Here is a 26,660-nt window from a genome sequence, read left to right on the forward strand (position 1 = left end):
GAAAGCTGAGATACAGAAAACAAAAAACCCTCTGCATTCTCAACCATCGAGCAGTGCTCTCCACAGAATGCTGTCAGAGATGTACTTGCTGCCACGTGCCCGCATTTAAGCAGCATTTCCAACCCACATACAGACTTGATGGGAGCAGTGTGTTTATGCAAACAGCTGTTGATGTGAGTCAGGCAGGGCCCCCTGCTGCTGAGGGGAGCAGGTGTGAGGGGCCCAGCCTGGCCAGGCCAATCCCCTCAGGGCCGTGTGCCCCACGGTCTCTCATTTGTAACCCAAAGATGCTGTGAAACATGGGGAACTCCGAAAAGGACCTCTGGCTCTGAGTTCATTTGGTTTTCCATAGCCCAGGGAATGCACTGATGCACCAAGACACGTTGTCATTCTGTTTGGGACAGATTCCCCCAGACAGCTCTTCCCATCACTGCTCCCACACAACATGTTACTGCAGCACTCTGCATGCATCGAACCATGTTTTTCCTTTTCTGCTACTATTTTTTAATATATATACCCAAAGCAGCTAAGTGAACAATATAGTGAGAATTTGTTCTCAATTCCTACAGGACAATTAATGATATAAACGAGTTAAGCTCCAATTTTGACGAGTGTAATTGTCACAATTAAATAAAAACAACACAAAAACCAGTAAAGTATGAATACAACAAATATAGAGCCTGTTCCATCAAAAAAATCACACAACGTCGAGCATATAAAACATTTAACAAGACCACATGTAATTTATGACAACTGAGGTTTAAACATTAGAATTGCTCCACTGATGAAGAAGCTTGTCCTCCGTCTGCTAAAGCACAACATACTACATGGAAGCCCCACAGATGCTCCAACTGGTCCCTGTGATACTGTTTCACAGTGTGAAAGAACTTTATGTCCAGCAATCCATGTCCAATCACCTCAACAGAAAAAGGAATTCAGGGCAGGATTTCAGCGGGCATGAACAGTCCTGGAACTCTGAGAGCTCTGCAAACAGCACAGGCAGCCCAGAGTAATTTCAAGAACATATCACCAAGTGCTTCACAGAAATGAATACAAGACCAGATTCCCAAACCAGAAACAAATAACAGGTGACTTAAATTAGGAAACAAATTATTAGCCTACTTGAAAGATCATCTAGCATTGTAGAAGTGCGTCGAAAGCAAGAAAACCAACCAAAAAAAGTGGTAGGGACACTGTCCCACAGTTAATGTTGCTGCATAATCCGAGCCCAGCGCTCTTTGCACAGCCGTGCTGATGCTGAAACATGACAGGAGTGGCTGCCAACAAACCAGGTCATGCTGCAGTGTGTTGACTTCACTGAAAAATGTCTCAAAGCTCAACTGATCAAAGAGAATTAATTCGGAAGGAAAAGAAAACAAATGAAAAACAACAGGCATACAACAGCTCAATGTCCTATGACTTCTCCTTGTTTGTTTAATGCATTTTCTAATGCTCGATCTGGGGTTCGGGTTGGTGGAGACAACTACTGAGATAACCCCAGTTTGACAAGGTGCTAATACAGCCACTAACAGATGTCACACCTCCAGGCCTGGGGACAAAAAAGGGTGGATTCAGTCTTACCTGGGGTGCAAAGAGCCACTCAAATTTGGTAAGAGAAGGGGAAGAAAAAGCATGGTAGCAGCAACAGAGCTGGTCCTCAACTGGTGTTAAATTGCCACAGCACTCAATTTAAAATAGAGTTCATAAAAAATGTCAGGCTGGCTGACGATCCATCTGAAACTTCCAGCATTCAGCTGCCTACTGTACAGGTACAGTTTATTAGAACAACCAAACTATTGGGAAAAAAAAAAGAGAAAAAGACGGCCAAAGATGGTGGAGCTGCACAGTTCTAACACGCCCTTTGTTCACCAAAATGACCTCATCTTCATTGGAGATGGGGGAAACAAACAGATACCAATCAAACAAAAATACCCAAATTCCTCTACCTACATCCTCTTTCCCTTCCTTCTACCTTCTCAATCCTTCACACCTCCCTGCACACCAATTCCCTGCACACCAATTCCCTGCACACCTCCTCCTTCATGTTTCCTTCCCACTGCTTTCGCCCCTTCACTACTTCCTTCAATTTACATCCCTGTTCTTCCCTCAGATCCTACCTTCCACCTCTCTCCTGCAATGCTTCTTGCACATTTCCATCCTTTCACAGAAGTGCTTTCTTGTCAACTGCATTTCAGCCTCTACCTAAGCAAGTATACAAAATATATAAATACAAGCAGCATAATTTTCCTTCTTCCTAAGAAACTGGAAGACAAGCAAAATTAACCTAATACCAGTTTTCAACACTGGTGCACCCAGATGTGACCACCATAAAGCCAAACAAAATTGGTTTTTCCCTATCAATCTACAGCTTTTTCTAGAAAGCTTGCTTTGCAATTTTTAGTCTACATATTAAAGGCAAAGTAAATGTGGATTTTTAACAACTAGTGTATTCCACCAAAAAAATAGCCTTGTCAGTGCACATTTTTCTGTACCAACCAGATAATACTAGTATGTTCTATATAAACTAATGTAGATAAAATGATGCAACTTACTAGCAGAAAGGCGCTAAATTAAAGTGCTTCTTCACTCAATCTTCAATACAAACCCTTTGAATAAAACCCAGAAGTATGCAGTTTGGGTTACCTGTAAACCACACCTATGTAACTAGGTGTTAATGAATCTCCAATTTGCTAACAAATTAAAACAATCAAGTCTAATAAAGACTATTTTGGCCGTTCCTTAGGGCTTCTCCAAGTGCCCCGTGTTGGTGAAGCATCCCACCAGCACTCTGTAAAAATGTTTTACTTGGTGCAAAACAACCTCCAAGCCAGTACAGATTTCTTTTTGGCTGTGCTCATTATCCACGGCAGCTGTGTTAGCCCTCTTGCAATCAGCCAGATGATGGTTACAGCACAGTTCTTACTGGATTAGAGAACTGCTGACTGCCAGGTTTGTGAAGGCAAAGTTATGGAGTGCAGTGGCACTGTGGTTCTCTCTTCAACAACAGCAACAGCAGAGTGAGAACTGCCCACAGCAATCAACACCTGCTATCAAATATTTACGCTATTAACAAGTACAAAAATCATAAGAAAATTCCTTAAGGCTTGATAACAATTTCCCTGACTGAAATAATACACACAGGTTTAATCACTGTGTGGAATACGAACGATTCTGCAGTAAAAGTACATCAAGTAGAAAGCCCGCATCCTGAGTAAAGTTGATATCACAAAGACTGAAATACCAACAAAGAGCTCAAAATATAAAAGCACTCCAGTGGAGCCTGTGCTGTGGCACTTCCCTGGAAATCTGGATCATCAATGTTCTAAAATGCTCAGAAGACAATTAATAACATTATCCAGTTGTTGGTGTCACTTCATAAGTAAGAAGCATCATTCCAAGGATCCAGACAGTAAGGCTGTCAGGGCTGGTTTTTTCCAGCAGGGACAAAAGTTTCCTCTGTTTCTTGCCTGTGGAATTCTCATCCCTAGGATATGCTGCCTCTCTTCTGATGAGCAGCTTCTCTTTGCAGAAGATCCTCGCTGTCACTTTCACAGTTTCTCTGTAATAAAAAGTCAATGGTGTTCCAGTCACATCAATGAGATACCATGCTGCTAAACAGTCTGATATAATCAGTGTATCATTTACAGAGAAAAGCAGAGGTACTAGAAATGCTGGAGTTTCATTCCATGTTAAGCCCACTGAAAGGTCCCCCTTCACACAGCTGGTCACGAGGGACTGCACAGACTTTCTCCACACCTGCTTGTTTCACAGACAGGACAGTCGCTGCTGTCGTAACCACACAGTGTGCAGCCTCCATGCTGCTCCTATGTAAAACAAATGTGGCTAGCACCTATAAGGCTTGCAGTCACTGTTTTTCCTTGCTCAGCATTTCTGGCATAATACAGTAGCATTGTATTATGCATGTTATTGCAGTAGCATTAACAAACATGCAAAGGATGCCACAATTTTTGCCTGCTTTCCCACCCCAAACCATTAATGCTTTGCAAATTCCAATCCACAGCAAAATTTCATTCTCTTCTTCCCCTTTGAAGAATGTACCTACCAAACATTCATCCTGAATCAGGACCTTTTTCACCAGTGAACGAGATAAGTGGTTGCACAAGGAGACAATGCTGTAAGAAAGCTACAAATAGAAGGAAGAATATGAAAACACCAATAGAGACACATCAAAATACATTTTGTTCATCTAAGGCATCTTACAATTTTACGTGTGTAAGCTCTGCCTTGCCTGCAGATCCCCATCAGCTCTACACAAGCAGGATGAAAAGCTGCTTGCCATACCTTCCACCTCCTTCTGGCATACTGCCTTTTGAAGTTTTCCATGTTAACAACAGATTCTCGCCGTACCAAAGCTTGCTGCTTGTCCAATGGCTGGAAGATAAGAGATGGCGATTTTATTGCATGGCTCCCTTTGATACATGAAATGCATACGATTCTCTTCAGTCCTTGAAGTTGGCTGCAAATAAGGTTGGGAAAGCTGTGGATTTGTACAGGTAAAAGCAGAAGAAAGAGTTAAATCTCTGATCCCACCCACCAGCTCAACTCAGCTGGCCTTTATTCACATCATTCAGAAGGGCACCGGGGGCACAAAAAGGCTCTACAGGTGCCTAATGGAAAGGAGATGGAGCTACTAAGAGCACAGGTACAGCACTGCTGCCCACTGCTTTCTCAGGGGTGGTGGCAGAGCAGGACCCATGCTACTTTTGGAATTTTCACACTTCTTTACTCCCCCCACCCTCACATTTGTCCCCTTACACGGATGCTGCAGAACCAAAGATATATTAAGGCCTTCTCCCAATGTCCAGGGTTGGGTATTTCATTTTATTCTAGAGCCACTTTCCCAGATGATGCTTGCCCCAAACCATGTCTCACTCCAGTGTCAAAAGATGGGGATGCACAGCCACTCTGGGCAACATATTCCAGCATCTGACTTCTCTTACAGTAAACAAGTTTGTTTGATTTTTCAGTATTTATATGGAATTTCTTTACTTCAGTTTGTGCCCTTTGTCCTGTCACTGGAGACTACCAGAGAAAGGCTGGCTCAGCCTCTTTTCTCCCTTCTACCAGGTATTTACATACATTGATAAGCACACCCCAGGCCTCTTCTTGATACCGAACTATCCCAGCTCTCTCTTTGTCAGCTCCAATCCCTTCCATCAACCTCATTCCAAGATGTTTCGCTGAAAATATAGAGACTAAACAGAAAAAGTTTATCTGTCACTTAGTATTAGTTACTAAGACATACACTCCAGCATATCTGAAGACAGCTTAGCCTTTGTCCTTTAACCATACTCAGAATATGAGAGCACAAGTCCCTGGCACCTCAGCAGTAAATGCATGAGGAAAAAGCTGCAATATCTAATTATATGGCGGGGGGAGGAAAGGAGTAGGGAAGCAATTAAAAATGTATATACACAAGAAATCAGACACGTGTCCAATATTTTGGGATAGATATTCTGCACATGCTAAAAAAAAAGTCCCATTTACATGTACACACCACTCCTGGGTGTCCCCGCATCTCAAGGACATATAAGCACTAAGTGCATTTCCCCACGCTGCAAATAGTGGTACAACAAAACCTGGTAGAATCCGTTTGAAGTGGAAAAGATGTCACAATCTAAATGTCAGCTATATAATGGTTATGAAAAACTCCTGAGTGCCCTTTTGGCAGCAGAGCCATCACCAAATCAAAATAGCTCGCTTCACAGTGCTCCCAACTGTTAATAACTATCTCTCAATTGCCTGCAAACAATGACCTTGTCATCTTCTCAATCATCAGAACACCGTCTCAAAAACAGTGTGTTATTTACCTCCTTCAGCTCAGAGAGCATTGACCTCAAGGACTGAGTCATAAAAATATTGACCTCACCCAAGCAGTTGGGAACAGAGTGGCCTCATTTCATGTTCCTTCTCATCTTGTCAGTGCATTTGTTCCTCAAGAAAATCTACACAAATCAGAGGACGTGAGGTGACAGCTGAGGGAAGGCAGGCAGACTCCCTTTCTTCACTGAGGGTCTTTTCTGCAGATACTGACTCTCAACAGTCTTTAAGTTGCTTCTTAAGAACTGAAACTCTCTCCTTCGTAATGGTAAAAAGAAAAGTCTGATGTTCCAGTTTGCCTGGACAGCATCTCCTGGGTCTTGGAGCTCCAAGGAACCCGCAGAAATGACTGAAGCCTTCAGGGCCAATCAAAAGCTGAGAGTTAACATTTCCAATACTGCTCGGCACTCTGGAGTCCCACAGTCCCTGGCCAACAGCATCAGCATATGAGGGACATCTCCTGGCTATCTAAAATTTTACCTCTCGTGCAAAGCAAGATGCCTCAGAGAACACTGCCAGTTTCCATCCTCCAAGTACCGTAACAGTGTTAACATCAACCCTGCTGAGCAACTTCTTCCAGGACCTTTCATTTCCACCAGACTCTGTATGTTCTCACAATGACAGTGACAGATCCATTGCGCCCTACACAAGCTGGATCAAGGTATGCTTTTATCATTTTTATCTCAAGGTAGGGAACTTCTTGTTTGTTTTTAATGTTACCAACAACAGCGGTTCAGTTCAGTGAGATCATTAACTTCTCCTTCTAATACATTTCCAGATCAACTCTGGATGGACCTGAACACGGATACAGGGAAGCCTGGCTACTACCTCTGTAATTCCTGCACCTGTGTAACAGTTACCTTGAAGGAAATACATTTAGTTAAGCAAAGAGGGCATAAAGCAGCTGTACAGTACAAAAAAAGCCTCACAATTCTTTTTTTGTCACCGACTACATAATCAAGGAAGAATTGCCATCTGCATAAAGAAGAATTTACTGGGTCTGAAAAATGATTCGAGTACATCTGTGAATATGCAATATAAACAACTGAAATCTTTGAAACACAAGACAGGATTCAAGTTTGGGCCAACTTTACTCTTACTTTCTAAAACTTATATAGAAAAAACAAACAACAGCTTCACAGCAAGAACGTCAGTCCTCAGTCCCACGTGGCATATTAAATTAGTTGAAGTTCTGTCTCATTATCTTTACTGCAGAAAGCAAATCAGACATGTATGTTACTGCTTATCATCACTCACATTTTAATATTGGCACGGCACAATGACATACACAGTAATTCGATCAGTTCATTACAAACTCAAAGCTCTGCCTTTGAAGTAAGTTTCTTTGGTACGGGACAGGAAACTTCACTGAATGTTAAAGCACAGAATTAACCATCAGTTCACACCTGATGGCAGAAGATCTGAATTACAGGCCTAAAAACCTCGTCTTGATAAGCCTGATTTTAACGGTTCTTTAGCAGCAGCCATTCTCACAGAGAATTCCCACATACTAAAGTACTACTTCATTTACTTCGTGTTACAGCACAGATTTAACCTTTGCAAATACTTCTCCCATCTGCTCTGTAGAACTGCCCACAGCAGCTCTACGTGACTATTTCATTTATCCAAATGGAGATGCTATCATTAATTCTTTCCTGGTTTCTATGTACCCAGCCCAATAAGTACAGACTGTACTCTCTTTTCTGCACTCATTACTTAGTGAACTTCAGGAACTGCAATATTTGATGAAGTATGACATAGGAAATGCAAAAAGACGCAGGGTTAGCTATGGTCCATACTACAGTGATAACCCAGTTCCTGTAAGTTCAGACACCGAGCATGGGAAAGAACTTAAACACTACAAACTTTAGCACTGGAAATTGATGGTTTTGGTCAGCAACTTGTGCAACGCATCAGAATTACTGTTTCAGTTCTAGGTAATGTTTCTGTGTGTAGAGATCATGCACTGAAACATTATTTTTTTTACTGTTGTACATTGAGAGAGGCATCAAAGCCTGCATGTAACCTGATGTAGAACATTACTGATTTGATTCTGCTACACTGAGATTCAGCCCTGCAAGGAATTCTTCACAGCATGATCTGTTTAATAGGTCTGTTAGGGATTCGTTGATATCTTTGTTGAAAACAGAGTCAAAGTTTCCATTCACACAGGCTTCGTTTCCATTTTCCAGTTGAAAATTACTCATCAAATCCTGTATCCACTCAAGATCCTCGGAAAGCTCTTGACTGAGAGATTCATACTGACTCTGCAGAGCAGCATATTTCCCAGTTATGACTGTAAGACTGGCACCTACAGTCTTGATATCGTCCTGTAGATGTCTTTTCAGGGATTCGGTTTTACGGTATTCATACTTGAGCTGAGACAGTTTGTGCCTCACACTTTCATTTTCTTCTTTATACCAAGCTTCTTTCTCATTATAAATGGAAACCAGAGCATCAATGTCCTCCTGCAAAGAATCGTGGGATGCAGCCAAAGTGCTGACCTCTCGTTCCATAAATGAAATGTCTTCTACTACCCGGGCAAAGCGCTCAAAGTTGATGTAGGTGTTATTAGGAGGCATACTTGAATGGCATTTTATGGTGTACTCCCTCAGTCGTTTTGTCTTGAGCTGTGTGTTCTCAGCCTTCTTGTTTGCTTCAACTTTTGTTTCTTCCTTCAGCTGGTGAGTCTTCAGACAGAGGAACCAATATTACTGGACATTTACAAGACAGTGCAGTAATTCACACTCCACACAAAGGATGCAACCTGAATTTCCAATCTGTGGGAGATTCTTTTCTCCCACAGATCTTCCTTCACACATTCAATTAAAACAAAATCAAACAGGAGAAAATGAATGTAATAAGCAACGTGCATTCATTCCAGTGTGGCAAGCTGAAGTACTTGGGCCTCAGTTTCTTTTCTTGTTAATTTTTAAATCAGTCGTTCTCAAAAATATCAGTATTTGTAAAAGGAAAAACAACAGTCCTGAAAACAGTCCACTCAGTGCTTTTGGCAGTGCAGAGCAAAAACTGGATCACTGTGCATGCTGAGATTATCCAAAGGTATTTTCTATATGAGATTTATGTATCCACAAATGCAAGCAACATTTACGATGAAAAAAATCCTTTCAGACACAAATGTCAGCAAACGAACACATGTGGCACACGCAGTTATATTCTGAGGCAAATTATATTTCCACACTGGCCGTGATCAACTCCCAGCTCAAGAAAGCACTAAATCTGGGATATAGTGAGTATCATGCAGACAGAGAAGGATGAAAAAATGCAAAGCACAGTCTGATGTAGGACACTGTACATGCAACAAACATCAAAGCTTTGTTCTCCTCTTTTTGAAAACTACGATAATAAAAAGGCTTGCAGAAATGCCAAGATTCAGTCAGACCCGACCAATTTCCTCCCAGTGAATCTCTTTCAGATGTCCATGGTCTCTAACTACACAGAGGTCAGATTTCCAATTAACACATCAATAAGAGTGAGAACATTAACTCTGCTCCGCTCACAGCAAAAAGCAAGATCTGCCTTTTTATTTGGTCTTACCGTTATCCACGGATGAGACAGAGCTTCCTGAATTGTAAGCCGTTTCCTAAGAAAAATAAACAAAAAAGAAAGACAAAAGTATGGATTTGAGTGAGCAATACCTTGCGTACAAGCTCCATTAGCCTTCTCTTTGCCTTTGCATAAGCAGTGAAGCATTTATCAAGGTAACTCCAGGCCTAATGCTGAAATCTCAGGACTGTGTTTTTCCACAGGGCGTGCTGTTTGTGTGCTTACCAGCAAATGTTCTCAGTTTCAGTAAAAGTTGTCCCTACTCCAGACAATTCTAATTTCATCTTGACTAAAATGTGTATTTTTATGTACCCTCTTATAAAGAGTGATAAAACATTCATCCTACAGGCTTAGAGAATAATCTATTTCTATACATCTTTAATATGCCTGCGTCTAAATCACCGTAAGCAGTGTTAATTATATCAAAATCATCCTCTAGAGTGCAACAGGACATCATTCCTTCCATTTCCTGAAACAGAATTTGAGAGGAATACTTCAAATTTTATCCAAAACATGATCGATCCTAACTTCTTCCTGCAGTGTGGCAGCTCATTGAACATCACCCTATCACCATTCAGAATCAAGGCAGAACCACCGCACTGCTCTACGGCTGCCTCTGTACATGTGACAAATATCAACGTCCCTGACTTGTCTTTTTTACAAGGACGTTGCTAGACCTCTGCTAACCTCTCATCAAACCCCACCTACTCCAATCTATTCTAAAACTGCTGCAACTCTTCAGGGCTTGACCCAACAGCTTGCCTCTTTCTAATATCGTTCTTCTCTTCTAATGAAGCCACTAGAAAGAATTGCAACAGCCTGACTTCCCTCTGGGATGAACAGGGTTAAGGGGAAGAAGATGCTACTTCTGTGTGCACTTTATTAAAAGAAAGAAATACATTTAAAAGACTGTCATTCCCAAGGACTGAGAATAAAGCTCTGTGTAGCTGTCATACAAATCCTGTGTGATTGTAGTGGATGCATAGAGACATAAAGAACAATTCCAGTAGGAGCAGATGTACAAAGAAAGTGTTCTTGCACCACAGGGAACATATTAAAGGATTGTGTCATGTCCTTGCAGGTAGCTCACAATAAACTGAAATACTGCAGTGGCAGTTACCTAGAACTCAAAGTTTTGCACACCATTTTCAGCCCTTTACATACACACTGTTGTACCATTTTGACTTTGGAGAAAATGCAGTCATGAAATTGAAATTTAAGAAAGGAGATTTTGGTTCCTTTTGTTAGAGTTTGTGGATGCTGTAAGTTCACTGTGGGCAGAGCAGCAGAATTCTGCCTACTGTCTTGCTCCTGAATGGCAGCACACCCTGCAGGGAAGGCTTTGCAGACTGCTCAGCAGGCTGTTTCACCAGATTTATCTAACACACCCATGAACGATTCTGAAGTTTTACTTACCGTGGATCTTTCACCAGGAGCTTCCGAATAAAATCTTTTGCCAGGTCACTGGTATTGCTGAAAAATTCTTCATCAAATTCATAATTCACAGCTGTGATGTTAGCAAGCGTTTCTTGTTTAGTCTCTCCAAGGAAAGGTGATGCACCACTAAGCCTAGATAAGCCATAAAGAAGAATCAATAGGAGAAAACATGCACCAGAGGTCCCCTAATTCAATTACAGTGGCTGTGTTCTATACTCTGAGGACACCTCTGTATTGAGCAGCCATGTCACTTGGGAAATAACAGGTCCAACATCTGTGGTTCTGAATCAGACTCACTCTGAAAGTCTCCAGGGCAGCACTGAGTGCTCAGATAGACATGTACAGATTCTCCCATCCTGAGAATCTCACTGAAGTCACAGTTTGTCAAAACAGAAAAAGCTGAGAAGAGCATCTGTCGCTGTGACTCCACAAACACTACCTGTCAGAAGCTTCTGTCAGCTCAAGCAGATAAATTTGTACTTCCATTCATTTTCATCAGGTAGGAAAAATCCTGCCTGCAATTTTCTGTCTGAAAAGCTACTGACAAGCTCCCTGTGCAGTAAGTTCAGCCAGGAGATGTTTCTCAGATGGAATCACAATACAGTGTGTGACCAAAAACCAGGTGTGGCCTTGCTAGATGCCAACCCTGCAGGGAGGAATGGGCACACAGCTCATTAAAAGGAATTCACTATGGGACTTGATTGAGATAGAATCCAACCGTTTCTGATCAATGCAAGATTGCATTTTCTTGACACTTTCCTCCAACCATATGGATATGATGGAGGATCATAATAAATAATGTCAGAGCAGGTTCACTGCAGACTCCTCCTACCCTGCCCTCCACTCCCCTCAACACGAAGAGATGCTGACTTGCAAGTCTGGTTTACAGGAAATGTTATTTATAATGAGGCAATTTATTTCATTCCTGTTTAAAGTTGTCTGGACTATTATGCTCATCTCCCGTGTCTCACTTTGATAGCAATGCTTCAGGACGCAGCCGGCTCAAGACAGGACCGCATCAAACTCTCGTGCTCTAAAGTGAGGGTTTGAATATAAAACTGCTATACAGACCTTTTACTTTGTCTTTACTTTCACTATCAAGATGACCAGGGATTCAGAAGTAAGCAGAAAAGGACATAGGACCACGTGTGTCATTCAGCCCAGTCCTCAGCTACCACAGCTTCACCCACAGAATAAGCATTTGGGCACAGAAACAGTTTCCTCTCCTGCTTTAATCATATGACACCGGTGTCGCTGACATAGTAAGGCAACACAAATGAAGTTCTCCAGCTGTTTTTGATGCAGTAAAGACTGCCCCATAAGCACAGTCAATCTCATTTCTTAACACTTCTCCACACTCCCTCTTAAGCTGCTCTGTTTCAGTTAGTCAAAAAGAAGGCGACAAAAAGACAGCTTTCATAAACCACAGGCAATTTGTGAAAGAAGCAGTTCCACAAATTGCCAAGCTCCACCTTAAAAAAAAGACATCTCAACTGCTTGTTTCCAGTATGTCAATAGATCCTTATTTATTAGAGTTTACGTGCTTTTCTCATGAGCATTTTTTTTCTCGTGTTTACTGACGGGTGATGTTCCCAAGCCAGCCTTTGCCCCTCTACCTTCAACAAGCCCTTTTTAATCCTGCAAGATGAGTTCTCTGTTTCCTGGATCAACCATCTCTGCTCCTGTTTCAGCTTAAATTCACCTTTTTGAATATGGGTGACCATATTCATATAAACTAGACTGCTGCTCTGTTTGCACCAGAAATAATTCTGCTTGTAAATGCTATTACAATTTATGTTTCTATCCCCTCCACACATGGGTAACTCAACTATTCTATGCCCAACCAACATGCTTGGGCTTTTCTATCCTCTATCACATTGTACTGATGAGATCTCATAGGAAGCAGAAATGCCCAATGACTTCAGAGTCATTTATTATTCATCTGGTCATAATGTCCCTCTTCATCTTTTTTATGCCTTATTTTAAAATTTGAAAAAGCTGAGGAATAAGTTTTCCATTAGAGGGTGTGTGTGCAGCTCCTCTCTTGCTTGACTGAAGGGAAAAGCTGTTCTGTAGCAGTGCATTAGAGCTTAAGGAACACTTCTACACTAATGAATGTATTGTTTGTACTCACAGTATGTAGGTGATGACTCCTATGCTCCTGAAAAACAAAGGAGATTAATTGCAAAGCTTCCATACTATCTGTGTTCTTTTCAACACACACAATAGAGAAATGGCTGCAGTACTGCAATACAGGCAGGAGAGCTCTCACTGTTTTAGAGAAGTGCCATTATCTAAAAGATAGTTTCAGTGAAAATGTGAATTTTACACCAATATTCATGTTTTGTGGATATCTGAAATCACTTTCTTCTATGGTGGAGGATATTTACCACAGTACCTACCAGAAATACACAGAAACAGTAGGAAGGGTATTTTGTTTGGGGTGACTTCTTTTGGCTGCATTCTCAGCAGATCAGATTAGTACGCAGGTCTCCTCTGCATGCAGTGCTCTAATAAATAAAGCTGTCACAGGCACTGCAGGAACATGTTTTCTTTTGAGAGTGCTCCACTGCAATGGACAGTGGCAAACTGTTAACTCTATAACGGCCATTGAAGAAGTTAACCACTTTTCAGTAAAAGCAGTAAATAAAAAATGGAATGACGGAACAAAGAACACGTCATCATTACACTTAATTTTGTTTTGCTTAATCTGTTGCAGTAGAAAAAGATTCAGAGAAGAGTGGGAAAAAATGTCAGGCGAGCAACCTGGAAAAGAAGTTAGAAGCTTACCACATATCTGCAGCCAGCCCCAGTGGTTCATAGTTCACTATTTCTGGAGCTGCAGAAGATATTAGAAAATAAATAAATAAGTAGGTGGGAACAGAAAAAGACCAAAAAACAGATGACTGCTATCCGTGTGAAATCCTATTATCCTATTCTTTTATAAGAAAAAATTTCTTATTGCAAAGCATCCCCATGTAAGACAGCATGCAAGGGAAAAGGCCAGTGTAAAGGTACTGAGACAAAAAAAGGCTGTCTCTGAAAGCACTGAAATCATCTCAGGTCACGGAACAGGCGTGCTTAAATGGAATATGAATTACAACTCTCTATCTTCCCCACCACAACCCCCTAATGAAACAAATAGAATGTAAATTGACAATTAGAACGATGATCAGTAAGCAATAACTATAAAATCAAGGGGGAAAATGGAAGGGAGAAACAATGGGAGGCAGTTTGTCTAGAAGAAAATAACAGAGGAACCTGTGTGATTGTGCGGACACACACACATCCCAGGCAACAGCTAGAAAATTATAGAAAATTATAACTTGTATTGCAGTGTTTCACAACCTCAGCCTTGAATTTGTGTCTCTAAACATCTGTTTGGCAACAACTGACTCCCACAGGAGTAGCCCATCAGGCATACAGCAAGCCTAACGCAGGAAAATAAAGCAGATCTCTAGATGTAGGTCACCTTGGTACAAAATGGTCACTCACCTACGAATTCTGGAGTTCCAAAAATGTTTTTAAATTCAACTCCATCTTCTATTTTGTGAGCCAGGCCAAAGTCAATGAGTTTGATGTGTGGAATAGGAATATTCTTGTCTAGAAGCATAATGTTTTCAGGCTAAAAATAACGAAAGACAGATATTTGTCATTACATTATCCTAGAAAATAACAGATCTACACCTACAGTTCTCAAAATTCTTTTTTCCTTCCCATATACAGCACCATAGAACAAGAAACGCATGCCTTTGCTTCATCATACACAATTCATTCTTTTGGTAAAGGGATGACAACCCATAGCACTTGACATCGATGAACAGAACAGAATTTTGCAATAGGAAAACAAAAGTGACAAACATAATACATTCATCCTCTTGCAGTCTTTATTCTCACCTCAGGCATAATCTTTCTATCTTCCCATTAAGCCTATCTTAATGATGACTGTTGCCAGGATAGAAGGAACATATCCTTGTTTCCACACTACTGTATTTAGTACCCTAATCTGATATGTAATTATATTATTATCCCAGCACCGCTGTGATATAACATGAAGTGAAACTGTGGTGCAGCTTGTCCTCTGTTAAATCAGAAAATAGAAAATGCCTCCTAGGAAGATGCCAGGCCCTGATGCCATGGATTTGCCTCCATTCTAACAGCAGTGCCCACTTAACAGCTAGAGGGCAGCTGAAGCAGTGCAACAACTCGTACAAAGACAGCATGCACTTGCTCAATCCCGAAGGAGAGCTGCACAACTGAGCATTCTGCTGAACTGTTCTTGGAATGTACACTGAGAAATCTCATCATCTCTGCCCAGTTGTTCCTACTGTACCACAACCTACTGGACAATGTCTTAGTATATGGCTCTTACATCTGAACCTACTTAGGGAAGGTAATACTCTTTTTTTCTGGAACTAAATGCACACCTGCAACAAGAAGACCCAGAAAGATCCAAAGGATTTGCTACCTGAACAATCCTGAAAATAGGAAGTGTAGCAATTAGAGGTCCTAGATCCTGTATGACAGCAAGCTATTAGAAGAACATGCAGCATTTCTTACAGATTCACAGGGCAAAGCCCTGAGACAAAGCTAGAATAATTTTGATTTTAGAGCTATCTTTACTTCAGACATAGACTTTGACTCCTTACTCTTTGCCAAATGCAATGGATATATATATATATATTTTTTCCCAATTAGGTTTCTCTGCCTTAGTTGCCCCTTGCCAGCACCTATTTCACAGGTTTCAGAATAAACTGCAGATTCAATTATCTCTGATGAAGAGCTTCAATGCATTAATTTTTCATAACTTAATCATAAGCTCAAGAGCAACGGTGAGACAATTTGATTCACTGCTGGCAGCTGCCTGGCCTTTTCAAAGCAGATCCTTATGTGGAAGTGTCTCCAGCTAACATACACACTCACTCAGAGCTGCACTGGGAAAGAAAGCATATGAATAATTCATTGTCATAGCCTATTTTAGCCTCTGGCTAACAAGTCTGGTTTTATTCCATGGATCTAGGGCATACGTGTTTCCTGCAGATACGTGATGTAAGCCTGTTTGGAGCACACGGAACAGGCTGAAATGGGAAGAAATCACAGCCACAGCCCTGCACTGTTTTATTCCTTAAGGTGCGTAAGACACTGTAGCTCCACTGTAATTGATGGAGCTTTGATCAGTGATGAGATAAATATCAATTTTCTTCTACCTGATCAGATCGCTGCTTAAAAAAATACATGTCTAGTTTAACACTAGTAAAACCCCAAGAAACAGTCCTATTAAATCTGAGAGACTTAAACTGTGAATATGTTTTAGATAATTTGACATCCTCCATCAGTGAAATGATTCTCCACTTATCCCTTCTCATTTCTATTTTGGTTTTTTTTCCTGTAACATCTCCATTGGCTGCCTGACACCACTGGCATTACATATCAAATGAGTTGCTAGAGATCTGTATGGAAAAAGTTACATTTATATTCACTCCATTTCACACAACTGGATATTCAGCTGTTCTCTAGGATGAACAGTGAAAACCTTCATTCTTTGGCTTCTAGGTTCATGCAGCAATTCCAAAATCAAGTGTACTTCCCCTTATCCCTTCACGCATCTCAAATTCTTTTTCACATTCCCCTTGAAGATTTCAGTGGCAGTTTATTTGGACAGATGTAATCTGCAACATTTGTAGTGACTGCATATGTGCCAGTGACACTGACTTAAGACTAGGCACTTATTATTAGGCACACATTTAGCTCAAGGAATCTGCATACCTATGTTGAAAACCTAGGAAGAGTCAACTTAGGGGACACATATCAGTATAGTAATTAGTACTAAACTAATGTGAATTTAAAGTCAGGACAAGGAATTAGGCCTGATTAGGCCATGACCAAGGCTATGGATGCCACTTGACACAGCACACAGAGGGCTCTGTATGATGTTCTTTCAAAGCCTTAAAGTCTTTTTGGTTAACCAAACTGCATTGGACAATAAATACTCCACACTGTTCTGAACACACTGGAATCTACAAGCAGTAACAGTTGTCTGTAACTGGACCTGGTCCTGCTCATCCCCAATAAGGTACAGTCAGTCATCAAGAATTAACAATATCATTAAGTCTATATCAGCCTCTTCACCTTTAAGTCAAAGTGAGCAATCTTCTTAGAGTGAAGGTAGTTCACACCATCCAAAATCTGCTTGATGAATCTGGTTGCTTCCTCTTCACTCAGAGATTCCTTCTGCGCCAGGAAGTCAAAAAGTTCTCCTCCAGACACTCTGCAAAATACACCAGGAAACTTCCCATTATCAACTGCGTTCTAGGACATAAAATAAATGTAATCACAGAAAACTGAAGTAGCAAAACACTTCCATATAGTTAGAAAAGGCCACCTTTACAGACCGTTTGGAGCTTTGTGCTGGGGCCTAAGGCATGTCAAAAATGCTGTTTGCATTTAGCTCCCCGCCCTCCAAACGAAGGATTATCTTTCCCTAATGCTGCAAGATTTGATTCATCAAGCATTGTGAAGGACCAAAAAGAGGTGCACTCTCTGATGAACCTACAGCCATATTGCAATAGGTAGGCCTCAACGTTAACTATTCCAACTGCAGTTTTCCAACATTTTCACTTTCACACAGGAAACAGAAAATTGCAATAGCCAACAACTGCTGAGTAGTTGCTTACCAGCTGCCATCAGTAACATGAAGCAATGAGATCTGCCAACAAAGTCTTGTCTTCTTTCCCGATCAGCCATTACAGTGGTTGTAGAACCAATACAAATTCTTGCCTGACATACACTGACAGGAAATCATTCATTTTGTGTTGATAAATAAGCAGATTGCAGCAGCCTGGGAGGTACCCAAAATTGCTGTTTCCAACCGAGGGAGTGTTAGTAGTTAATATGAGTTCTCAAAAATGAAATTCCATACGTATTTAGTACATACAACTATTTTCTTCTTTCGTCTCACATTGAGAGCCTCGGTGCTATTTTTCTATACATCATGAAACAGGATTATCTGGATAATGAATTGTGTATTGTTTGCAGCTGTTATTCACACTTACATCTCTTGCCCTCAGTTCACACTCATTGATCATCTATCATAATTCCAGTTTTCTCTTGGCAGTGCCCTCAAAATGGTTGTTTCTCTTGGGCTGAGATGTTCCACTTAACCTGTGCTCACCACTCCAAGCTCAAGAACAAGACCTGAACAATCCCAATGGTAAATTAAGAAAAGGCTCCTTTATAACACTGGTGGTGACAGACAATGATTCCCTACTCTGTCTCATTCCAAGCAAACTGCTGTGAATGGCCACAGAATTTGCAAGAAGTCAACAGCAAACAAGAACCTCATGTCAAATGCCACTGTTTTGTTTTCACTTCTTAGCTTCCGGGGATGCTGTGGGTGACAGCATACTGCACCATTCTGTTTTGAAGGCACTGATTTACACTGCGCCTATTGACCAACCTGTCAATTATGGGACATTTTTCCACAGTTTCCACACAGGCAAGAAGCTTTCTGTGCAATGTGAGGCGAGACATTTCACCTGCAGAAGACCCTTCTTCTGTAATTGTTACTACTCAATGGCTGGCAAACAAAAATAGAGGAATTGGGAATATGGTACAAAGCTGCTCCAAAAGTAACACCTCCTGTTTTACTATGTTGGCACACAACTTTAGAGGTGGATGTTGGTAGCATGGCAGTAGTTTGAACCTTCCTCCCAAATATTCCAGCATTATTTCCATAGTGATCTACACACTTATCCTTACTCTTTGTACATGGTTCTCAAACCTCATGTTAATGAGAAATCATCACATCTCTTCTACTGAGTTTTCCTTTAGATTGGTCTCTTAAGATCTCTGCCGCTCAGGCTAATGTCTCAGCCTTTACCACAAGACACTGGAGATGTATGCTGAGCTCTGACCTTCGGAAAACAAAATGCTCATGTGTTTGTTTTAAGAAATAGCCTTTTGCTGGCAAAGTAGCACGGGGAATTCAGACTCCATAATTTTTTTTATTTTTTATTTAATTTATTTTTTTTCTTCTTTATTTTTCTGTTGTGTTTTGTAACGTGGAATTTCCCTCTGCTAAATTTTCTGGCATTCCTTTGTACATATATTCTCTGACATCCTTAGTACAGTCCTCTGTGCCAAGGGAACACGAAGGGAATGCCTTTCATAAAGTGCCTTGGGATCTGTGCTCTCCTTAAGCAGTATCATCTTTTACAAGTGATGGAGGAGAGAAGGCTGAGCTGAAAGTTGGGCTGTCAGGCCAGTTCAGACAGAACTCATTATTAGTTCTGAGTAAAGAGCCCACCATGAGAAGCTTCTATAGTGCGAAAGGGGGAGAGAACAGAGTGCCTGCCTGCATGGTTACATTCCAGAAGGGTAACAGAAAGTATCCCAGGGCAGCTGGCTTCCTGCTGGCAGGGACAGATTGCTGCGGGAGGTGACCGCTGGTCTGTATTTTGAATAGAAATAATTAAGGAAACGAGACTTGCCTGCTCTTTGTACACAGATTTCAGCAGAGACTAGCAGATCTCACTCACAGATTCCTCTAGTAACTTGTCACAGCTGCAATCATTTTTTTAGCTAACCCTACTACCACTTGGAAAGCAGACAATGTTCTCTGGCTCCTGAAATGTACAGGGTAAAATAAAAGCAGTAAAAAAACTCTTAACTCCATTGCAAGTTACAACATTTGAGCATCCAGACAAGTGTGTTTTCCAAATCAACGCCACAGATAAAAGAGGGAATGTTCCTTTCTTGGGGAACTTTAGCTTACAAAAAATCCCTTCCTCCAGTCTCATCTCTTTCTTTCTAATCACTTCACCTTTATTCCCAAGGCAAAGAAAGAAGCAAGTGGATGACACTTCGCTCTTCCTTCAAAGTCCACTAAATGATAAAGCTGCCTTATTTCTTGCGAACATCTACTAGTAGAGGAGTCTGACATATTGATCAGAGCTGCCTTTAAGCTGCTTTTGTTTAGGCAAAGCAGCCTCAGGGCAAGGTCACCAAAAGCTGTGGGGAGCATAATCCTGGGCAGTGTGCACATGAAAGGACAAATTCTGGGCCTGTCTAGGTGCACATTACAACAGTGAACTAGGCAGTGCTCTTTCTGCCCCTAAGCAGAACAAAAGCATCTGTAGAATCTGTCCCCACATAAAGGGAAGATGCCACTGTCAGTGCCAGCAATCTGATTTGTAGAGGGTGTCAACATTTAAGCCAAAGCCTGTTTTAAGCTTACAGGCAGCTTCTTCAATTAATAGGAATACTGGGAACATTCTTTTGAAGCTAAAGTCCACTGCAGCTTGTGATAAGATTAACTGGCCAGGTGCTGAAAATGCTTATCTGAATAAACTGCAATGAGTATGAGACTGATAACAGTGTGTCAGGAGTATAAATCATCTGCTTAAGGAGAGAATTAACGTAGCTTTATTAGCAATTATCATCATCCTCAATTTGTGTGCAGCAGCAGAATGCAGTGGCTTTAATAAGTTCCAAGCTCTGTTGCAGTCAGCCCTCTAAAAATGAAATAAGCTACTGCCTGGACAAAATGCATACAAAATGTGCCAGGCCATAAGGACAGGAAGAAGTAGAAGTTAATGAAATGGGAGGTTGCTTGGTAGCTAACAAAGAGAGCAAGCTTCTTTCCTGTCTTCTAAAGCAGAGACTTCTAGTTACAGAGACTAACATTTGGCCACACACACGTACTTAACAGATGCTCAGGACCACTCACATGCCATCTGCCAGCAGTCACATCAATCTCCAGGCATGCTCCCTGGCCTGAACACTGACTCCCTTGGAAAGATAGTGGTTATTCACACAGCCTCGTTGTCTGGATTCCTTGTACAAGGCCAGGGCAGGTGCTATGGGGGAACAAACAATCTGTATAATGTCAGTTATGGCGTTCCTATAATTCCTGCTTCATACACAGACAAACCGCATAATTTACTTAGTATCTAAAAACTGCTGTAAGTAGAAGACCTCTGGGTGCCTACTTGTTTACTACGGCTTTAGTTCAGTGCCATGGAGGAGCACAGCTCCTCTAAAACTCCGGGATCTGTAAACTAGGTGATATCAACTCCACAAAAGAACAAAACATAGACAAAAAATGCTGTAACTGCTGTGTTTTCTTTCTTTCACTACATGGCAAATATTCATCCTGCTGGCTGAGACCACACTCCCTGAGCAGAAAGCTCAGTTTGTTACAACAGCCATTTCCATTGCTGGTTTGGATGAGTATGAGCATACAGTTCTGGTCTCTGCTTTGTGTGACAGTGTTCAGCTTTATCCTGAGAACTTTATGTGTCTGGCTGTTCTAGCTCTGTAAAAGAAACTCTTCATTCTTCAGCAATTATTCCCTTCTTAGAAAAGCTCTACTTCAGCTTCACCAATATGAGTTGAGGTCACATACAAAAAGTGATCTCATGAACTCTACCCCCTCCCCCTCCACTTGAGATCAACATCCCTCAACCATCTTCTGCATGTAATCCCCAGCAGATAATGTCTCTGAATCGCTGTTAAAAATGATAGGACTGCTTTTCAAAATATGGCCAGGCCAGCCTGTCTGAGCCAGGGACTTTCAGAATCAGGCAGCAGAAACAAACAGGGCATATGTAAAACAAGTTGGGTTACAAGACATTACATTATTACTCTGTGCTCTGCACTAGTCTAAAATGTTTCATCTCAGTTTGCCATCACTGAACACAAGGGAAGAGCAATAGAGTGTAAAGCAGTGCTAATGTTTTTGGGATGTAGTATTTTCTAGGCTGATGAAACAAACATTGAAAAGAATTCACACAGGGGGTTCCACAGCTATTGGAGAGACCGACAATTCTGATACTATTTCAGATTCTAATAATCTGGTTTCTCTGCATTGAGAACACCTACTAGCCAGGTTTTCTTGCTTCCTTACAGCCAGTGAGAGTACGTATAGACAAAAGGACCAGAAATGACTCCTTGAAATGCAAAACTCACATCACATCCCAGTCAAGCAAAGGCTCCTTCACCAAGTCCATGTTAAAATGATGCCTGACCACATCTCCAGCTTCCCTGGGAATGGCATCTATTCTTCCAGGCAGGGACGTACACAGGTTCTACAGAAAAAGCCACTGTTCTCTCAGCCCAGACAGAGAACAGCTGCTAGCTGCTTCTGAATCTCTTGAACAGCACAAAGCTGAGTATGTTCCACAGCCAAACATGCATAACAATCATCCCAAACCAACAGTCTGGCCACCCAGTGGGTCACAAAGCAAGAGTGAGGCTATAGTGGCCCACCAAAGTCAGAAGGAATGCTTGCCAGCAAGTCCTAAATGGCAAGAGCTTTCCTCCACTGCATGGTATGAAAAGAGGGACAAGTTCTTCTTCATTCCCACTCCACTGCTATTCACTCTTCATCAGCAAAGTGTGGGGAGCTCAAACATTCTTCCCCTACTTCCTCACATGAGGAACACATGAATCAACCACAAGGCAGTTTGTCAGCATCCTCATGCAGTTCTCCTGCCAAGACCTGTGAGGCCTGAAAATGCACCAGCTCCATTTTAACAGCACCCCTGTGCTCTGGCAGCCTCATCCAGCCCCAGAGGAAAGCAAGTCCCCTTACTCACAGCTCAAGGATGAGAACCACATCCGTCTTGTTCTCATAGATGTCGTGAAGCTTGATGATGTTGGCATGTAGGGTCTGCTGCAGAATGTCCACCTCCCGTTCTATTTCCTCACGCCTCACCCCACGACGACTGGCCCGACTTTGCCGCTTCTTAATGAACTTAGCAGCGTACTCCAAACCGGTGCTTATTTCTCTACATTTCTTCACAATAGCAAATTGGCCACTGCAAGAACAAGAAGATAATAAAACATTCCCTTACAAGCTTCGTACAAACCTCTGGTAATATGCAACAGCTTCCTGAATATGCAAAGCTTGATCCTACAGCCCCTTGTGAGACACACTGTTAAAGTCACACAACTTGTTTGTGTTTCAGTGATTAAGTTATGACTCAAAAGGTTCAAATTACCAGTCCTTTGCTGGGTAAGGCTCGAGGCATTCAAGTCTGCACAACAACACTGGATGTTCTGAAAAGATATGAGTGCACTAAAGTATTTCCCTTAAGAATAATCTCTCAGAAAAGAATTTAAGGGATTGATGAGCCTTTGGAAATGCAGAATTGGGCCCAAGTAATCAGTTTTCAAAGAAAAGAATGGTTTATTCATGTTTCTGTACTTCACTTGATAATTTAGCTTTAAATTTAACTACAACAAATACAGGTATCTCAGAGCACCTCCAAGGACTGAGAACTTCCCATCATATTGAGCAGAAAGCAGTGTTAAAGATAAAAAAAGAGCCCAAAACCACGTAGCTGCCATTTGTTAATACCATTTTCCCAACTTTGTCTCCTAAAGTACAATATTTCACTTCAACTGTAATATTTCCCCTCTGTGTCCTGAAAGGGAAACACCTGGAGGTCAGATGACAAACTCAAACAATAGTAACCCTGCAGGTTGCAGCCTTATGTCAGTGATGTGAACTTCTCAAGAGGAGGCAATTGTTACTGACTCCTCAATAGTAAATAGGGGACTCCACTTTGCTCTCATTTCCGTGAACTACTCTCCCTTCATCATGCCCTTGAGCGTGTTGTTGGAACTCAGAGGAACAAACCTTCCACAAAGCTGACATTCCCTCCTTCTCATTTGTCCTTCTGAAAAGTAGCTGTAATCAAAAGCCAAGACACGTCTTCTCAAAATTAAGAAAGACAGATTGTAGCTAAAGATTAAAACGAGATCAGTTCTGTGTAAGGCAAGAGTATGGCAGGAAACAGTGACTATTCAGAGGATCCTTCTTGCTCACCCACTTGAAGTCAATAACTTCTAGACAAGGACAACTGTGCTGTGCCTGAGGAACGTTTAATGATGTTAAGATCTTCACAGACATACAAACAATGCAAAAAATCAGAAGCTGTTACCTTGAGTTTGCAGTTAGTCAAACCAGGACATGTAAGAGAGCCACTCCTACTTTAAAATTAGGGGGAAAAGATGGTCTGTAGCTAAAGTAATGGAGGAATTGCGCAGATCTGACTTCTGCCATGAACATATTGTGTATATTCTTTAGCAACCCACTTCCATTCCATCAACAAAAGAGGAAATGGCTTTCCTTTCTAACTCACAACATGCCTATGGTTCTTGTACACCACTTGGCATAAAGGTCTGTCTTATTTTGCAGCTACAATAAGAGACACGTGTAGGACAACTAGTACTGTACCACTCAGTGTAACAGGCTCCTGTCCCAGCTGATTCCAGAAAGCAGACAAAAATCTCATTTAAAACAGTAATGCATTTCTTAATGTGATGGTTCATTTGTAGACCTAAATTAAACACATCTGTACCTTTTATGCTTCATTTAAATTTATGATTCTGAAATTATGCAAAGAGCAATGAATGTAAGGATTCAAATATCTACTGACTCCTTAGGCTGGTTAATGAAGATATTAAAATACTCATCAGTCTGAAATTATGTGAAAATCCTACAGCTCAAGGTTACATCACAATCTTCAAATATCCAGTAGTCCCTTACTAAAAATCAAGATAAATATTTTTCACATAATTCAAGCTAGATTGCTTCATCTGGACACAAACTTTCCAATTTTTAAGTTTTTCTTAGGTCTTAAAAAAAAATTAAACACAAAACCCATCTATTCTAAGAAAAAAAACCAGACAACAAGCTAGCATCCAGCTCAGGTAAGGAAAAGAAATAAGAAATATCTGGTCTCGACATCAGCTTTAGTCATTTGAAACACATGAAGTCAGCTCTTCTACTGGGAATGAGTTTCATCCACTTACTGCTCTCTCTGCTCAATAGGAAGCCCAGCACTTTCACTGATACAGAAGCTTCAATGAAGTAAATAAACTACACTTATTTTTAAACAATTGTGACAAGTTTCTATTGAGCCTTCTTGGATCTAATGGTACTCCAGGATTAGTCATTACTCTGCCTTTTCACAACCACCAACTCAGGAGTGTAGACCTGGACATAATGACGTATAAAGTAAATTTAAAAGAACAACAGGAGGTTAAATTGGAGCAGCTGGAAAACAAAGAGCTGGTGGGGAAGTGTTATAATGGTGAGCTGTCAAGGAAAATTACTCTAATAGCAGCATTTGTTCATTGCATTTGATAAGCCTAATGGCAAGCTGCTGCTGACAGGACAAGTGCTGTAGCAGTATCTCTGCAATACAACCTACAAGAGTCTGAATGGAAGTTGTCCACCTCTTCCATTTGGATACCAGTTAAATAACCTCCCAGTCCACTTTCATACCTCTGTGATTTCAAGCAGCCAGAAGAATTTATAACTAACCTGAGGACTGCAGAAAACATAAACTGAAGGTTAGTTCTTGTTATTTATTTTTCCATTACTAAAACTTCCTTTTGACATTGGGAAAAGACCACTGTACCTACCTTGCACAGAGCCATGACTGTACTGTTGCAAACTTTACTGCGGTGGTAACACACCAAATATCTAGCAGACTGAGCATATGCTTTGCTTAACTGCAAAACACATCATGTGGTAACAGAGGTGAAAAACCAGCAAGCTGTGAAGAAAGCAGGGCTTTGGTTACATCAGCTTTTGATAAAACTGCTGCTTCATGGAAGCTGTATTTCATTTTGGCAGCAGGAAAGGGGCAGGAAGAAGAGCCAGATGGCCAATACCTGCTGAATCAAGTCACTTAAAGGAACCCCTGCTAAAAACCTTTGCCATTTTCACAATAATTAGAGAAAAAATTAAGGAAACATCAAGTCTGCCACAAATACCTCATATCCTACCAGAAATTCCTCAGTCAGAAAAGGCTTGGGCTTTATCAATTAATATTTGATAGATTCAGGCTTCTGCTAGAATCATGCAAAATACATCTTCATTTTCCACTATGGTGCAGAAACATATTTTCAAGTTGGAGGAGGAAATAGAACACTTCTTATGTTGCTATAGGAAGCCGTGGAAACCAAAATAGCTACCTTTGTCTGGAATGTATAAAGCATAATAGGTATGCAAGGTCCTAATACCAAAAGAGTCATCTGAGCTCAGCCCTCACCTACTCAGATTCACATGAAACCTCTGCTGATAGCCAATCACTTTTGAAGCAGAAAAATAAAGCGATGAGCTCCTCATCATACCCATCTGCAGCTCCATTCTCTCCTGCCACAATATACTGTACCTATCCCTGATAAGGCAATAATTGCAAGGTCTCCAGTCCGCAAATACACGTTAGAACCACTTCCTTAGTCAGGGCATTATACCCAGGCCTGCAAGGAAAAGCTTCATCTTACAGATAACCTTCACCTTTAGATTTTTATCAGCCAAGATTTTTTTTTTCAATCAAATACACTTCCTAAGTGCAACCTCCCACAGCTACACTGTAGAAGCACTGAGCTCTTATTGGTTTCAGTATGATTATTCACTTCACTGCCTTTGTAAACAAGAGATGTAAGTACAGTTGGAACTCAAATTACGCAGCACACACAGCAATTACACTCAGAAACCTTATAATTACACAATGCGCTCAGTACTTCATTAACGCAGCTGGTCGGAGCTTGTCTTCAAACCATGGAATAAAAAAGATTAAAAATTAAAGCTGTCACTTGGCCCTCACTTGTTCTCAAAAGCCAGCACTCCATGGCAGAAACATCCTCCTCTTTCCGAGAGTTCAAACAATGACAGACAGCCTGAAGTACTTCTTTCTGGCTTTCACTTTCAGACATATCCTAAACACTTCTCAGGAGAGAGCTGGAAACACATGGGAGAAGTGTACTTACCCCCTTAGGATTCAAACACAAGTGGA

At 41.1% G+C, this 26,660-nt stretch overlaps 1 protein-coding gene across 5 annotated transcripts in view; it reads right to left on the minus strand.

Annotated features, from left to right (window-relative positions):
- Nucleotides 1-2,618: 2,618 nt before the first annotated feature.
- DAPK2 (death associated protein kinase 2) overlaps nucleotides 2,619-26,660 on the minus strand; it is a 42,356-nt gene continuing 18,314 nt past the window's right edge. For 3 of the 5 annotated variants that reach the window (XM_072345415.1, XM_072345418.1, XM_072345416.1), the window contains 8 exons: nucleotides 22,443-22,664; nucleotides 16,975-17,113; nucleotides 14,341-14,470; nucleotides 13,636-13,684; nucleotides 12,980-13,006; nucleotides 10,825-10,977; nucleotides 9,400-9,445; nucleotides 6,915-8,531 (listed from right to left, as the gene is read on the minus strand). In XM_072345415.1, coding sequence (XP_072201516.1) covers nucleotides 7,881-8,531; nucleotides 9,400-9,445; nucleotides 10,825-10,977; nucleotides 12,980-13,006; nucleotides 13,636-13,684; nucleotides 14,341-14,470; nucleotides 16,975-17,113; nucleotides 22,443-22,664 — 1,417 coding nt within the window. In that variant the 3' untranslated portion in view covers nucleotides 6,915-7,880. Of the gene's footprint in view, nucleotides 3,560-4,063; nucleotides 4,145-4,302; nucleotides 4,393-6,818; nucleotides 8,532-9,399; nucleotides 9,446-10,824; nucleotides 10,978-12,979; nucleotides 13,007-13,635; nucleotides 13,685-14,340; nucleotides 14,471-16,974; nucleotides 17,114-22,442; nucleotides 22,665-26,660 lie in introns of those variants that run through there. The other 2 variants (XM_072345417.1, XM_072345414.1) reach the window with 2 other exon arrangements.

Source organism: Excalfactoria chinensis, chromosome 10 (genome assembly GCF_039878825.1).
Source record: "Excalfactoria chinensis isolate bCotChi1 chromosome 10, bCotChi1.hap2, whole genome shotgun sequence".
NCBI lineage: Eukaryota > Metazoa > Chordata > Aves > Galliformes > Phasianidae > Excalfactoria > Excalfactoria chinensis.